The sequence below is a fragment of the Trachymyrmex septentrionalis genome, unplaced genomic scaffold (assembly GCF_001594115.1).
Source record: "Trachymyrmex septentrionalis isolate Tsep2-gDNA-1 unplaced genomic scaffold, Tsep1.0 scaffold223, whole genome shotgun sequence".
In the NCBI taxonomy this organism is placed as follows: Eukaryota; Metazoa; Arthropoda; class Insecta; order Hymenoptera; family Formicidae; genus Trachymyrmex; species Trachymyrmex septentrionalis.
This window is the reverse complement of record NW_017305379.1, coordinates 631,570-649,683: the sequence shown is the minus strand read 5'-3', so window position 1 is coordinate 649,683 and position 18,114 is coordinate 631,570. Positions and strand designations below refer to the sequence as shown.

The 18,114-nt window shown below is 36.4% G+C and overlaps 1 protein-coding gene across 1 annotated transcript; it reads right to left on the bottom strand.

The window, feature by feature from the left end:
* Positions 1 to 8,924: 8,924 nt before the first annotated feature.
* LOC108748498 (sialin-like) lies at positions 8,925 to 14,688 on the bottom strand. The gene is made up of 7 exons (XM_018486713.1): positions 14,174 to 14,688; positions 13,136 to 13,407; positions 12,343 to 12,619; positions 11,500 to 12,085; positions 10,602 to 10,734; positions 9,692 to 9,933; positions 8,925 to 9,265 (listed from the first exon to the last, which is right to left on the bottom strand). The coding sequence occupies exons 2-7, from the start codon at positions 13,137 to 13,139 to the stop codon at positions 9,077 to 9,079; spliced, it is 1,431 nt and encodes a 476-aa protein (XP_018342215.1). The 5' UTR covers positions 13,140 to 13,407; positions 14,174 to 14,688; the 3' UTR covers positions 8,925 to 9,076.
* Between the last annotated feature and the right edge of the window lie 3,426 nt (positions 14,689 to 18,114).

The window sequence follows — 18,114 nt, the reverse complement described above, 5'->3', positions numbered from 1 at the left end:
ATATATATATAATATTATAAATTATTTATTACAAGATATATAATACATTTAAAATTTACTAATTACATTATTAATACAATAATATTTGTAAAGTAGGTCACATATCACCATCGATGAAATTTAATATTATTCTGGATTATGAAACTGATTATACGAGTGAAACTCGTTATTTTTTAAGCTATTCTTTTCAATTCTCGTGCTATCTATCATTTGGAACTCGTTTGAATGAAACGAGAGATATACCTTGTATGCATATGCTCATCATGACAAAACGATACAAATTCAAAGTGCTTGAGGAATGTTTTTGACAAATTACAGGGGGGATCCTTTGTCTGGATTTTCTACCCTTTTGAGTCTAACGCGAGCATGAAACTTAAACAATTGGAAACGGACAATAGCCGGCAGATACATACATGTGTATATAGTTCAACAAGATAGAATATATTTCTAATTGTTTGAGTATTTCGAGAAAACATCCAAAAAGATAAAATTACATCTCAAAACTGTTAACCGTGATATTATCATGCGATAAAAAATTCTTTATTTTTTTCCTATATTATGTACAAATAACCTTATAATAAACTTAGTCTCAAATTATAGTAGAATATTATCATCTTTATAATAAAATAAATCGTTCTTTACTCGCGTATACCGTATGCGAGTTATTTCCCACGCGCATAGACGCTTTACGTCAATCTGCATGCGAAATTCGCCGAAACAACAACAAGGGATCTAGGTTGTCAATGCGGGATCATGTTTTATGAAATATGAAAATATTACACAGAAATTGGAAGAGAATAAATCAATAAAACGAATCTAGCAGATGAGATGTTTTTGAATAAGAAGCAAAATTTGTTAAATAGTTCCTGCCATTGTTCACGAAAAAATTATAAATAAAAATTACTTGCTTCAATTTAAAGAGTTATGCAAATCGACATATTCATTATATTTGCTAATTTATCTATCCAATTAAAAAAATTACTTACCGGTATATGCATCCTTTAAAATTTTGCTATTTTCTTTGAAGGGGTTGTTCCATCAGGTGGCGCCGTTTGCGGAGAAACTTTGTACTAAGCTCTTTGTACCCCTTTCCACCCTAAATATCTCGATAGGATACCCAACTAACATACTATAAGGGAAAGAAAAAGGAGAACACCCTTTACATAATTTACATAATTTAATTTAATATTATCTTATTCTTGATAATTGGAGAATCAACATAAATTAATTAAATCTTGGTAATTTAAAATTATTACAACTCCTTTAATTATTCATTTCGTATTATTTTAATAAATATTGCGTTTACATATTAATTATTCAATATATTAAATTGTCATGTTTAAATATTAAAAGATTACGTTAGCATATTTTAATTACAAAAACATACATTCTGCAAGCCATTTAATAAAAAAAAACTAGGGTCAATCCTGTTGTCACTTATTTATCAACTACGGACGATAACACCGAAATTAGGAAATTATATCTGGTATATCACTGTTATTATATGCCAAGTCGTAGAATCGATTCCCGACATCGCTATACGCTAGGGTGCAATAACCAACGTTAGCTGCTCCGCTTGCACCCCACCCGTTCGTCGTAGATAATCGCCTCGTAATTCACATATCCAGGGTCATTATTATTCATACTTCGAGTGAGACCACAGTATGCAAAGGCAAATTGCCAGCCGGACCGGCGTACACCGCGCGCAGTACTTGCATACGTACGTAAGAGCTTAGCTTTTCATCGAGCATTATGTAACGATCCGGCTATGTACAAAAGTGTGCCATGAGGAAAAGAGTGAGTTTACTTTGGAAGTTAATAACGCTTTAGTCAACTGAACCTGCAACATGAGACACGCTTTCCCATTAAAGGGAATAGAGCGAAGTCACGAGCGATGAGTTCATAAGCCGTGCGCTCGAGATCGTATCGCGAGAGAATAACGTAAATATAAATTACAGGCACGAGGTCTGTTTACCGTAAACTTCGCCTCCCTACGGGGAAACGTGGGAAACCTGGATTCACCGTTGTCGAGACGTTGAGCGATCGGCAAGATTTTTTTTCCGCGTTTCACCATTTGTGTAAAGTGAATTAGATATTTCGCGAGAGCGATGTGAGCTCGCTTTGCGAGCCACGCCAATTATACCGTCGGGCTTTTACAATGGTCTTTAAAACAGCATTACGTGTTTATCTTTAAAACATCTCGCGATAAAAGCGAATTGCGGGTTACGTGCAGGCAGTACGGGAATTGAACACTTTAACCGCGGCGTTACCCCGGCGATTATAATGGCAGTAAAAGAAAGATTAGTAGCAGCCATAGCCATCATTTGTTCTCTGGTCAAAGGCATAATTATCCTTCGTTTCGTCGGGTGATTCCAGGCAGACGTAAAATCCGCGTCCATCTGCATTCTTTTTTTTTTTTTCATAGATACTTCTTCCAGTAATATATCCGAGAGTTATGGCCGGGTATATCTCGCCGGGGGGTTAGAGTGTACTTTATTGGCTATGTTTTGTCTTTCACGCACAGCACGCAAAGCCGAGATATTCGCTAAAGTCGCGCCACCCTTTTTACGGCACACCCTGCGTACGCCTTTTTGCTGCTGATGGTTGAAAAACGAAGAGAACGGGTCTCGACGCGATCACGCGAGGTCTGTAAACGGTTATCGCATCACTCGACCGGAAGTGCATTCCTGACGGCCGGACTCGATGGCCTCTCTAATTACGCTTACATACAATTCACGAATCTTTCAGCGCCTCGAATTCTCCTGGCCCGTCCATTCTTCGTGGAATTAGGTGAACGTATGCAAATTGTTATTGATTGAGACGCGATTCGATGCAAAATTCCTTGCTTCGGCTTGTCGCTCGTTGTTCAGTCTGTTATTTTTCACGGGTTATTTCCGAGTATTCATGGCCCGGCGCGTTTGAACGTGGAAAAAAAAAAAGAGGGATCGATCGTGCCGCGCAGATTTGCGGAATTCCTCGGCCGCTAGTCGAGTCCACCCCCGTTCTCCGCGTGTCAAATGAAAATATGTCACTGCCAGTCGGCGGCAGTCGAAATCCGGACGCGGTGGCGTTCTCATCAGCATGCGAAAACTTTGTTATTTGTTTGAACACGTTAAATTATGCATGCGCAATATGCTGACGGCTTTCGACGGCGTTTCGGGGGAGGGAGACGGAGGAGGACGCGAGTTTGGGCGCGGAGAAGCGTACGATCCGTGGGGGTAGTCGAAAGGATGGATGAGGGGGTGATGGAGAGAGAGAGAGAGAGAGAGAGAGAGAGGACGAGAGCACTAACAGTGCCACACAGAGAGTGTGCGAGTCGGAAGGGTGCAGCTTTTCTCTCAAACGTAATTGAAACAACAATAAAGTACGAACGCACAACAATGAACGCACCTAATAACTCCGAGCTCTTTGCCGGCTCTATACCTCGGTCTGAAAACGAAGGGATCGCGTCGACTTTGCCATTCGAGGGGTGTGAAGATATGATTAAATTACGAGATGTATATATATATATATATATATATATATATATATATATATATATATATATAGGCTATTCGTCCCATGTCCATCAAGTTTATACCATCTTACGTCTCGACTAATAAGCTGACTTGAATTATAATAATAATTAATATTTCGATACGAATTTTATTTTATTTCACACTTTTTGCAAGTTTGTATAGATGTAGCACTCGTTAGATACATAAATGTCGGCTTATAAAACTTGATATAGAAATCTGTATCTTGAATTGAGGGAGGCGCAGCAATGTTTCATACATAATTAAAAACGTCAAACGTAGAGGCTTTTCCCAGCTATATATACACAGGTGTGCATGTATAATATCGTTTTAAAAGTCATAAAACTAATCTATGCACAAAGAGCACACGGATACTTTGATGCTCAGAATTCGTCGACAAAATTTAAAGATAATCCAGCAGCTAAAGTAGTATTGTACAAGAGCAGAAAGTAGCAATTGATCAAGCAACAGTTCACTCAAGTGACAACAAATTTCAGGTGTGACTGATATGACAAACGTTACAGATAACGTCTGTTCGGGATGTATGATTTATTTGAAGAGAATTTATATATATTTATGTAGACATATGTGTGTTAACAGAGATGATTAAAAAATCACCAAAGGCAAATGTGCGGAGGGAGCCCGTCCACGTGGAACACGGAAAATGTTAAATGGACTCAGACACAAGTGAATGTATATATGCATGCGCGCGTGTATAGTCGTGTACGAGCTAATGCGCCGTGGCGTGTGTGATGCATTTTTTTATCCGTCGACAAACGAACGGACAAACGTGACGCGGTCGCGCTAATCAAAATCCGATGCGGCAGCAACGACCACCGATTAAAGCGGTCTCTTCTGAAGCTTCCCGTCACGAATCCGCGAAGCTGCAGCGCGGTTGGTCGGTTTGACATAGGTCCGCGCGCTGGCTGGCCCTGTGCCCTATGTGTATACTTCGAATATACATATTTATACGCAGGGTTTGCGCGCTCGTGGTCCACGCTTTCCGTGCCCAACGTCGATCGTCCCGGAGCGACACGGACCACGGTCCTCCCTTTCTCTCCCCCTCTCTCGGTTACCGGTCCGTTTAAAATATGAAATGCGGTGACAGCTAAAATCTGCAGGAAGTTCGTACAATGCAGTCGAACTGCGCCGCGGGAGAGAAAACCGGTCAATTGGAAACGGGGTGACCGAGTTACGGGGCTCCCAACTACCACCCCCCGCGCCACGGCCGCGTTATCCCTCCGCATCCCTTGGCAACCTGGTGTATCGAGTTTCTTAGCGGAATCATCCACCGTTCCCTTTCCTTCCCTTCCCTTCCCTTCGCGATATACTGCCAGATCGTTGCCACGATGCGCCGTAAAGAAAAAGAGTCTTGATTCTCTGCGAGAACCGTGGCTGGCGACTGCCTGTAACAATCACCAGTGGGTAACCCAGCTCACGTTCACAGACGTGCAACCGTTTCTTCGCTAATGCCGCTTCCTGTTCACGTAAAGGAATTTCGATATACTGAACCGTCAGGTGAGCTGAGATCCGAGTAGGAGGCGTCGCAATAAAGTTTTTCGGTCGACGAGTCTGAGACATTACAAAAATATTTTATTCGTATGTCACGATAATAGTATTTGTTATCTATCAGATTCATTAATTTATTTAGCTCGTTTCTTTTCTTAGAAAATATATTTTCTTGTCGCTGTTTTAATGGGTACCATGAATTTCAAGTTCGCGCGAACAATAGTTTCGCTTCTCAGTCGTCTCAATAGTATTTTAATCAAAGAGACTATTAAATCATAAACTTTATATCTCAAATGTTGCCATTTTGTATCTCGCTTGATACAAAATGGCTTCTAAGACAAAATTCAAATATTGATTCTACCTAATGAGCACGCAGTATCTGAGTGTACAAACTAAGCCAAGTGCGGGTTTTCAATGGCACGCCGTCAAACATTGAAAAAGTTAGGAAAGCTGAAACTCAACTATATTTCCAGCTTCTTTAATTGCACCGTAATATATTCTATACACATTTTTATTCAATTAATATTAAACATATTTATTTAATTTGTTAAATATATTATATTAAATTAAATTATTAAATATTAATGAAATAATTACCACTGGATTACAATCTAAGGAAACAATCAAATACAGTAATAATAACTATTGGATAATGTGCTAAACTTTTTAGACAGACAGAAATATTTATATAGAGTAATTAACCAGAGTAATTAAATAGATTGCATACCGCCAAGATCGTAAAAAAGTATTTGAACATTGATAATTGCTTGTTGATATTATAAGATAAAAGCTTGATGTAGCATAATGGCGTAACGTCGATATAGGAATGGAAAGGATTAAAACGCACCGTCATGTGAAATACGTTTATCTATCTTGTTACAACGTCAATCAAAACATACAGCAATAAATCATCAGCGTACCATATCCCTCGGATCAAGCACCGAAAACTCCATACCACGTTGATAGCGCATATTATACATATAACAAATATAGGCGTCACGATATTATCTTCCAGTAAATGTAATAAATTTTCGTAACGCCGGCAGGTATTTTATATGCGAAATATTTATCGCGCGGCGAGATGTCCAAAATTAAATCGTTCGAGCCATCACAGAGTGACGTACAATAAAGAACTAACGCACGACCGGCCATCGCCACGAAAGATTCACAGTAAAATCGAATGGATATCGTTTGAATATATAGCATACTTGATCCTATTCGCTTCTTAAATTCACCACCCTTTCGTCGTCGTTGTCGTTGTAATCGTCGTCGTCGTCGTCGTCGTCGTCGTCGCCACCACCGCCATCGTCGTCGTCGTTTCTGACTTCCGTCTGGCGTACGTCGCGCGAGCTCTTATTAAAGGTGGCGATTTATCGCTAGTAATAACGGTGCGGTCTGGTGCTGCTTGGAAGCGAATGTCTCCCTGCCAAGGTTCTCTGGGAAGAGCAAGAGCGAGCTCATGGCGCGAAGAGGAAGAGGTCAGAGGGCAGAAACTGGAAAGTAAGGGTTTATTCGCGGCAACCCTATCCGCGCGCGAGAGGTGGATGATGCACCTCTTCTCTCTTCCTCCTCGGCAGTATGTTATCAACCGTGAGTTAAGCGTGCGTGTGTGTGTGTGTGTGTTCGCGCGCGCGCGACGAGGTAGATTAACAATTCCTGACATTTTAGTGGCGCTCCGGATGCGTTAACGCCACTTCAAGTACCGGAGTGCCCGACTGTAACGAGCTCCAGGATTGATTAACCGCCTCTGTCGAGCGACCCGCAACTACGGACTACGTGCTTCTCTAAGCAAACGAGACGACGGCTCGACGAAAGATCCTCGGAACTTATAATTACCGCTTGATTAATCGTCATTTTGACAGATAACTCGGAAACGGAGAGAATTTTTCACTGACTCGTCACCGTTACGCTCGGATCGCCTACCGTATGCATCGATTAATCTTCCTAAAATATTAGACTATGTAAATTAGCTGCCGTGCCTTTTCGGACAACTGATTTCCAGACGAATCGGTAGCTGTCAGTCACGCGTTAAAAAAAAAACCGAAAAAATAAAAAAACATTCATCACAATAAGAATATATGAGTCGTACTTGGATTTGATGATTCAAAGAACTTTGCAATAAATGCGCGAGGATTCAATTAATTCGATAAACGTTTTTTTATACTGATCTTTATAATACAAAACTAGAATCCACATGTAAGCTTGAAACAAAGTTTAGAAACACAGGAGATATACACCCGCCGAGAAACTTTTTCCAAAGTTAATCGATGCAGATATTTTATTCAGACTACGATCAAATAATTATTGACAGATATATTAATTGTAAGCTTTGAGTGGAATGGTATTTTGAAAAATATCTGAGCGAGGAACACAGCAGGTGTGGTAGATGGCAGGTGTTTTTCCCACGTCGATAATGATCGAAACGATGAATCGATCGAATCAGATTTGGACTACGCATAAACATCGATAGATGGAACAAGGAACATCTACTCAAAGGATTAAGAAGACGAATAAGCATTATTCATACCGTGTGAGCGCTTATCCTTATTCATCTCATGAATTAGTAAACACGATGAAGAGAAACTCTCGCTTGCGCGTATCGGACCATCCCTGCAACGAAGTTTACCAGAATATTAAGTCCAAACGATTCTCTAGTCGCCCATACTTGTCTCGCCATCAGAAGATAATATGTATCAATTTTCAGATTAATAAATTCGAAGGAATTGCAATTGTCTTAGAGATATACATTACAACATATTACGTTACGTTATTATATTGAAATGCAATATACATTTTAAAAAAGAAGCTAGAAGAGGATATTTTTCGGTGAAAGAAAGTAATCTCTAAATTTTAAAATTTTCCAAGATAACTTCCCAATATACTTTTCTAGATCGACAATAAAATCTGGTAGAGAACGTCGAACGTGTGTGTAATAATATCTATCTCGTTTCCTTCGACCTTTCCTAATGAAAGTTTCAAAAATTCCCAAAGAAGTAGAAGGGTTCAATATTCTTTCATTCGGAAACGCACAGATTTCTATCGCGGTTGTCGGTAATATTTAAAGGAAGAAGAAAATGATTCAGCGAGGAAAGCAGTTCGAGGAAGCCACTCGCGTCCTGGCTTCACAGAATCGTCGAAGCGTGCGACTGTAGGCTGGAAATAGATTACAAACGTAATATTTCAACCGTCGTAAATATTCCGCACTGTTGGTGTCGGCCCTTTCGTGCTGTCTTCTTGTTTCTTTTCCGCGTCCGTCTCGCGCTGATTGACAGTCTCGCGACGTGGTGATCTAATTGGGATAAAAAGAATTTTTGTACCAGGTGGCCCCTAATTGGTTACCCGTCATTAAGGGTGGTCTCGCGATCCTAATTATCTTAGCGTAAAGCTTGACACGTCAAGTAGCAGCACTTCTGAGACTTTCGCGAACTTTGGCACGTCGTTGAGATCGTCAAGCAGAAGTATAAGATGATTCATGTAGATATTAGGTACATATTTTTCATAATTTTAAAATTTCTTGAATTTTTTCAAATTAAATAAATAAATAGAAATAACCGTGAATATAATGAATGTGTTTATTAAATTTCTCGCATATATTTACATTGTAGATAATATTATACAATCTACATTGTCTTTAAAAGACAGTCAAAATTTCGATTAGCATAGATAATATTATAAACAGCATATTATCAACAGAATTCCTTTTCTTGGAATATATTTTGTAAAATATTACCAATACACAGATATGTATATATAACATACAAAGTGATATAATTAAGTATTACATCCATTAATTAATCTCAGTAGATTCATCGAAAATATTTCATAATGAAATATACCTACATATAAAAAGTTGATTTAAGTGTGAATATATGAGGAATGTATAAAAATCACAAACTTCTTGATTTCGTTTGACGATAACTTATATTATCGTAATTATTTAATTTACCTATATAACATTTCTTATGCAACAGGCGGAATTCATTTTTCTATAAAAAAAAAAAAATGTTTCCCTTCTAAGTTTTTAGTAAGAATTGTACAAACGTAGTCTCAATTTAAGTCTTCGTTTCTTGTTGCCGTTCCCGTTGTCCTTGTTGTGCGTCCTCGTCCCAGTTTTCGGCTTCAGCCTCCGGATAATTCCATGGTTGAATTTTGGCTGATCCGAAGGACGCAAATATCACGAAAGCGAGAACTTGGGCGACGATGGTAATCCAGAATGCAATTCTCCATCGCGCTATGGTGTGCTGTTAGAAGAAATTGGATATTAATATCAAAATATAGAACATCAATTTGAAAATGCTACTGTGTGACAGCTGTACTTTTTAAAGTAAGCTATCAAATTTAATATACCAAAATTATATATTTTAAACATTATAATAATAAAAAAATAACACAATATTAAAATTCTCATTTCAAAGATTTCGTGTTACAATAAAGTTGTCTTCGCAGTTGATTACGCAATTAAGATTCAGTGTCTTTCTTAGAGCGAATATCGGCTTAACTTTCTTATATCGGGTTAAAGTCGTTTCACTTTTCGTAAAACTTCAAGAAAGTGGAATCTCTGTGTATAACTTATTAAAAATTCAAGAAATTGGAGATCATGTCACGTTGCTCTTAATAGACTCTTTTTTCGTTTTCTTGTCTGATCATGCATTAAGTGTTCAACTCACTCCTTCCGCTACGAGAGCTCCAACTATCGGTGGCAGGATAAAAGCGGAAATAGTACCCGGAGTATTTGTAATACCCATGAGAATTCCTGCATAATTTGGTGCCAGATCGTTTTGATTACAAAGATGACCGACGAATATAGCACCACAGACTACTATACTCAAGGTTAGCAGCACAGTCGACGTCACACGAGCGCAACCAATGTACGCGATTATAACGAGGAAGATGCTAGGTGGGATAGTGCCTGGAAGAAAAAGAAATGCGCCAAACTATACATTACATATATCAGACACTTCTTTTCTGGACTAAACATATTTATTTTAACATAACATATAAATATTTTCTAGATATATAAATCTTAAAAAAACACTCAAAGACATGCATACAAATTTTATAGCGCATAAAATTCAATACGATGCAGCTAATTTATATAAATTATAATTTCATATATTGTGTAGAAATAATTTATGCATTGTCACTAAAAATAGAAACAAAAATTATAATGTCGCGTGTATTATTCAAAATCACGGCGGTTATGTAAATCAGGCAGAAAATTTACAAACAATACTTCATTCTTTTTCATTAATTAATATGTAAACTGTATAATTTAAGTTTAGTTCTTTAATTTATGTTATTACATCCGCTATTGCTACGAATTGCTGAGCAAAATAAGAGAGAAAAAGAGAGAATTGCTATCGAACTTTATTAATTACTTAAAACAGAATGTATACCGAATGAAGTGGTTATTAATGAAAATAATACAATTTTTTTTTCAATTTTTTTTATAAATATTAAAAAATTGTGATATTTACGGAACTATTTTCAATCTACTGTAAATACGACTTATATTTTTATATAAAATAAAAAGGACATATCTATAGAGCTATATTATTATGAATTTCAAATACATACTTATGAACACTGCTATTTTACGCGCAACTGTTTGAGACCAAATTCCTTTTTGCCGTCCCCAATCTAAAACTCGTCCGATTAATGGATTGGTGAAGGCGTTCACGAGATACGGTGTGCAAACGATAGCGGCATTCTGTAAAGTATTTCGGGAAAAATTTAGACAAAAACTTGAGTTCTGTTTCACGTAACTGTGCACACGGCATGCAGAATAAAATAATATTACTATATGTAAAATATTATTTTATCCGTAATATTCTGCTCTCTCTCGTAATACCTGTTGGATTAAATATAACTTAAAATACGTAAAATAATTATATATGACATAATGCAAGAAAAAATTAAATGTTATTACATATATGAGATGTATAAATAAGTTCCCGCGGTCAATTTTAGATAATATTAACAATGGTGTGTTTAAACGCAGCCAATTATTTTTCCATTAGTAAGGTTGACTAAACACTATAACTCGAAAGTTATGTAACAATGCTCAGTTAGACAATTAACATTTTCAATTTAATTGAAAATAAATGCTGAAAAAATACATATTTGTCATTGCATATCTTACTCTTTTTATCGCGATAGAACCACAATTAAAAAACCAGAATATTTTATCAGACTCATGAAGACAATTATTATGCCAGAAAGAATGTATCAAGATTGCTTTAAAAGATTTAAAAATAATTCCAATGTAAATAATAAAGCACGCTACGTATAGCATTCTTTATTTCTCTTTAGCCACGATATCTATATGCTACTTAAAAAAATAACAAAAAGCGATAAATTTGAAAAGCAAATATTTTGATTAGAATATTTTTATCAGTATTTTTATATTAATAGATGTATTTTTTAAAAATTGAGAATTTATTTACACATCTTAATACAATATATCTCCACTCACCGATGTAATATCATATCGCAATATCTTGTTCATATAAAGCGGCAGTTGGGTGAGCAAGAAATACCAACAAAAGTTGCCTAAGCAATTCGTAGCGATCAGAGCCAAAAATGGCACCGATGTAAATATACTTTTCCATGGAATCTTCATCTTTCTGGATCCAGGTGCTCGATGACCATACGAGTTCACGATAAACGATCTTTCATGCTCCGTTATGTACTTCTGATTTTCCGGACAACCGGCGAAAAAGAAATAAAAGACGACGCACCAGATTAACGGTGTCGTTCCATGGATGTAAAAGATAGCCTCCCAGCCCACGTAATGTAATATCAATCCCGAGGTAAGAATAGATATCACGGTGCCGAGCGACGTTCCAGCGTATATAATGCCGACCCATGTGCTTTTTTCCTCGTACACAACCCATGTTCCCAAAAGAACATTTACTATAGGAAGATTCGCTGCGCTCACAAAACCGGTCAAAAATCTAACAATGTATAGTACGTACAACTCCCTTGCCGCGATCGGTACCAATATTGTTAAGACTCCATTTGCCAGCACACATATTAACAATACTAACTTCGTGTCAAACCTGTATCCAATATATTTCATTATTACAATTTATAGATATACGTGAATAAATAAAATATTAAATAATTATATGACTGAATAACTGATCATGTTCTCTAATTCCCTAAATGCAAAAATTATCTGTCAGCGCGACGTTGATAGCATTAACGTGCATACCTTTACGCAGTATCTTTACAAACTCAAAGAATTACTTTATAACAATAATAATAATGATAATAATATGTATAAAAAAAAGGTTTGAATTATTAAAACACTTACCGATCCGCCAAATATCCCGATGGAAACATGCCGACAAGATATCCAGCAAAGTATATACTAATAACCAAACCTTGCTCGCTTGCTGTCCAATCGAATGGACCATCGATATCGGCATGTACAGGAACATCAAATTCCGGACACTCATCTGACCAATCCGGTATACCCGGCTTTTTTTTCACCATACCGATGATAGCCGTTGCGATATTAACTTTCAGACCATAAATAATCATGTTTGCTATGCACAGCATAATGGCGAACAAGTATCGTACGCGTATCTCTAAGGTCAAAATTATAATAGATATTTAGAATGATATATACTATAAAAATAAAATTTAATTATTTGTTTAACCTATAATGGAATCTAGTAAATTACAATTTGCTTATAATTTGTTATATAATATGTGAAAAAGTGAGAGAAAGTAAAGAGAAGTGATGTGGTGGGTGTATAAATATTATTTTTACACTACAAGGTGCCGATATTACTTAAAACACCTATTTTCACATATAAATTTATAATTATAAGTTAAATAAAATCTTCTACTTATAATATCGGACATTAAATGAGAATGATGACAAGGTAGTAAAATTTATCATTTAGAAATAAAAGAACACACACACACACACACACACACACACACACACACACACACACACACATACACAAAACATTATATATATTATATATATAAATATAACCTATCATGCACATAAACGTTTCGCAAAAGAGAAAGAAATTACTGCTTTAATTATTTTATTATTATAAATGTTAATAGAAGAGAAATTATTTCCTTACCCATCGTTCTGAATTTTCAATGTGACCTCGATTAATGAATCGATGACATTAATGACCATTACGTTTCAAATCGTTGCACCAGTGTCGCCGTTTTCGTCGTTTGTTTTCGTATCGATCACCAATTCGGTTTCGCTCGCTCGCACATTCAACCTCTAGATTACGACTATCGAATTATATCGTCGACGTTGAGACGGTACCCATGCACACCCGATACCCAGATTCCTCCTCCACAAATATCTTTCTACAGACTTACGTCTCGACGCTGAGCATTCCTACATTCGACATGAGATTATAGATCGCATAACAAGAAGCTCACTGTCACTTGTAAAGTCAAATACGGTTCGAGGTTTTACTGCCTTTCTCAATTCCGTTAATAAATATGTTGTCCCCTGTACCGATAACGCGCGCGGTTGCATATTAATAGATACATACAATATTGTCATGCAGGAAAACAATTTCGAAACATTCGTGTAAATCTTACGATATATTAAAACGAATATTTTCAGAATTATTCCTTTTGCATATATTATAATAATAATACCAGGTACAAGTTTAACTTGCTTTTAATGCCGCATTTAATTAAACAATGTCTTGTCTCTGATATCGATTCTAATTCCAATTTTAATACCAGATATTTGCTAAATATATTTGTTTGCTAAAAGCGAGATAACGTTCTTACACAAGTTTTCCGTGCCGCAATGCAATATTCTCTCTGTATAGACTGATGACATTCATTTTGAAAAATATTATTACGGCTGCGTTTCATTATTCACTGTTAATACTGAAAATCTATAGTGCACGTTATGTATACTGTAAATTTTCAATACTCACAATGTATATCGGAACACGGCCTATAAATGTTTTTGTTTAACTTATAAACTTCAATTTATAAAACTGATATCGTAATATTATGTCTATATTGTTTGATATCTATTCAATTTTTAAATCAATACACTCTCCTATCTATAAAGATTCTGCAATTTAGAAAAATATTGTTTTGAATAAAAATAAATTGAGATCTGCTAATTCAATACTTACGTCAAAATTTTTCTTTCCTTCTCTCTTTTCTTCCTTTTTCTTTTCTTTAAAATAACAAAAGAATTTATGGGTAAATCTATAAGTAACAGTTACAAAACACTTCGTATAAATAGTTTCATTTTACACGGCCATTTGATAAATTTTTATCATTAATAAAAAAAAAAGATGACAAACAACGTATGTACAAACGTATTAGAAAAATATGTTTGAATGATGTGTGCAGTCACTGGGACTAGATATAGATAACTCAATGTGTTAGTGACGTTACGAAAGACTGTGCGATACGAATTGCTCAACGGTCACACGAGCACTAAACTAAACTGTGGAAGCGGCTGCGTTTTAACTTTCAGTAATTTGCACATAAGTGGTGATTCCTTAATGTATAACAACATCACCTTATATTTGCTAAGTTATATATAGAATCTCACTTTAATTTTTTTTTATGTGTATTCTACACACATACGTTGCGATATAGTTTATAGACCTACTTAAATGGAATTATCATACAATCATTAAAAATTCAATAGACGAGGCTCGCTTACTACTAAATGTAGCTACTATATGAATAGTTAATGGAACGTAGTAAAAAGATTTAATTACTTGTACTTACTCATCTTGGTTGTGTAAAGTAATTATTTTCATTCTTAAAATCTCACATTTATTTTTTACAAACGATTCTTCGAAAACGGACGAGGTCATGGCGAGCAGTCATGGCGACAAGATCATTCTCTCTAAAACCGGTTTCGTCGCAGTGTGCGTTTATTCATGCTGTGCGTTTCTCCGACGATAATTAAAACCAAGCGAGCATTGATTACACAAGCACAGACGACAATTTCGTTTCCGTTAACGACTTGACGGAAAGGTTTCACTCGCGCGATATCCAATGTAAATGTCCCAGCTATTATCTCGGTAGGCTGCCAACATTGAAGTTCGAGTCGCCTCTCGCCGCGATACAGTGGCACACGATAGCATTCTTAACAGACATTCGTCGGTGAGACGCTTAATGTTTATGGGCTGAGGATAATGGGGTTTCCCTGGTGAGACCATGTCCAAACAGATGAGAAACGTTCCGCAGCATAGCCTGAGATCTCTGAGACTCCCCGCCGATCAGACCGTAGTCTTGAATATCTGTGCATTCAACATATAGTAACGCCCACCGAATTATATTCAACACACGTGTCATCTTTTTTCGTCGACCAAACCGAGATAAGCTAGGTAAATTATGCACGTAATAATAACAGCCACGATATTATCTTCCTATATGTCGATAAGAGTAAATATAAACGTGTTGATATAGATTATATTTTATTAGTATTTATAATATTTTTACAGCTTTTTATATAGCAAATGTAAAATTTATGTAAAAATCCACACTGGATATTTTGAAAATATGCATGTAATTTTCTGCCTTGAATATCAAGAATAATACATTTATTGTAATATTTAATGTATTATTATGCCTATATTTGTGAAAGATAGTCTGTCAGATGTGAATCGATATTTGCCATATATCATTCTGTGTAATAGAAAGAAGAAAAATAAAAACAAAGAGAGAGAGAGAGAGAGAGAGAGAGAGAAAGAGAGAGAATGCAAACGCAGATTAAAGCTATAAATAGTATTCAGATAAGTTCCCAGTTTTCAAAGATCCTATTTATCACACAATTTTGTTATATAAGCTATGCATTATCGAAACTTTGTATATCTAATTCATACAGTGCATGTATATTTAATTCATACATTAGCGTATGGCCACCGCAGATACATATAATAAATAGATTATTTATGTACCTAACATAGCAAATATTAATATGTTATTCGTATTACTGATATATGCACACTAAATGTTAAGACATTTCCACGTCTCATTCTTAATTAATAAATAAAAAATAAAAAATCAAAGTGACGCATATATCTGGTATATTTCATATTTAAAAGGTTTATTAATTTCAATTCAAGTTACAAACAGAGCAGACTGTATTTAAATGCTGCATGTGCGTTTCTATTAACGATAATGCGCCTATGTAGGTCAATTTACTGACGTCGCAATAATTTACGTAACGCTTATCGTGAAACAGTCGGAACAGCTTGTGTAAAACAAGTACTTTATAATTTCAACCTTACATACATTATATTTTTACACAATGTATCTTCTCCAATAATGGAGTTTTTTTACGCAACGTTATACCACGTCGTATATCATGCTGTCTTTTCGGTGTAAACCGCATACGTTTCTGCATCGTTCGTCGCCCGATGGCTAGTGGCGAACTCGGAACGGTGGACAATAACGATGCTACCGACCATCACAATATTTTTACCAGACCACGGTCTCTTTCGTGCGGTAAGCATGTGACAAGCGTGACGAAACGTTCGTAGAAATGAAACCGCGCACAAACGGAAGTGGTTGCCGCGACAGTCTCATGACGACAACGATGACGACAACGACGATGACGACGACGACAACGACATCGACGAAGCTTGGAGACGCCACGGAGTTGCCATCATCCTCGCGCCTCTTCTGGGCTTATTCGGCCCAGCGCACACCTGCATTCGTACCGGGGTGAATGTTCGCGCGCATACTTGCTACAGGAATATGGCAGGTTGAGATGGGAGAAGCGGAGAATCCACTCGAGAAAACGCAAAGCTTCGAGCATCGGTAAAAATGGATACGTCGCTGTCGCACTCGGGAAAGGGAGACAGAGGAAGAGGTAAAAAGACGAGAGAAATACGAAAGGGCGAAAAAAAATCAGTAGGTGCTCGAAACGTAGGACGTCTAAATGCATGACGTCTTGCACCGATTAAAGGACGTGAAAGGACACTTGGGTGTGATAGAACAATGGTGACGATCGCGGTGGTCGATTAACACAACGGCGCTTGAAAATCTCAAAACGAGATCGAACCGCGAAGGATTCAAGACACTTCAGTTACCGCCACTGCTTCGTATTGTCCAGGCATTTCGGGCCTTGCTGACTTTGTCGACAGAGTAAACACAACCCTTAGACCGCTACTCGAGACAGACCCGTCAAAGACCGGTATTCCTCGCCGGACGAACACCAATTAACTGCCCGCTGCAGGTTGAAGCAGGTTGACCGTGCTAACGAGCACAATGCCCTTTTAACGTTCTTTCATTTTCGTCTACTGTTTGGACCACCTACTACGAAAAGACGTGAAGCTGGTACGAAGCAAGGCGTTGTATTTGTTCCGGGTTGACCGATGTTATATTAAATTGTTTAAGGGTTCAAGTGTAATTGACATTTGTATGAAATCAATTTGCAAAAACGAATTGAAAAATGCCATGTTGAACTAGATAAATATGTATCATTGTCAAAAAATAAAATAAAAAAAAATATCGTAAGATAAAGAGACAAAGTTTCAACGGAATTAATTCTCTCCCTATCTTTGTTCTCCTTCTCTCATGAGGAAATTCAGATATTTGAAAAATGAACAAAATGTAAGAAACTGTGCTAATTTTCTTATGATTTCTCTACGTTTATATACTCTCTCGAAATGGATTTCTAATATTAAACAAAAATTCCTAACGTGCTTTTAATGACGTACTGATTTTATTGTAACCTTATGCAGTATAAAAACAAAACGATATTAAAATTAGATTAATTTTCGATTCTCTCCCTTCTATTCTGAGAGAAGAGTAACACATATAAATTTATCTCTAAAATTTTTGAAGTAAATTTTACTTTGAAAAGTAAAACCTCTTAAAGAAAATTGAATCATTCTATTTAAAGACTGGCTCAATTTTCATTCCTAGAGTAAACTTCAACTCCAAAAAATTTAAAGAGTAAGTTTACATATTTTTACGTTTAGAATAAATATTTACCCGATTGATTATTTCATCGTAGGCTTAAGAATTTTTCATTTAAACGCAAAATATTTCTCTCTTTCAACAATAAATATGATCGTTCCTATTCTACGATATATCGAAAACT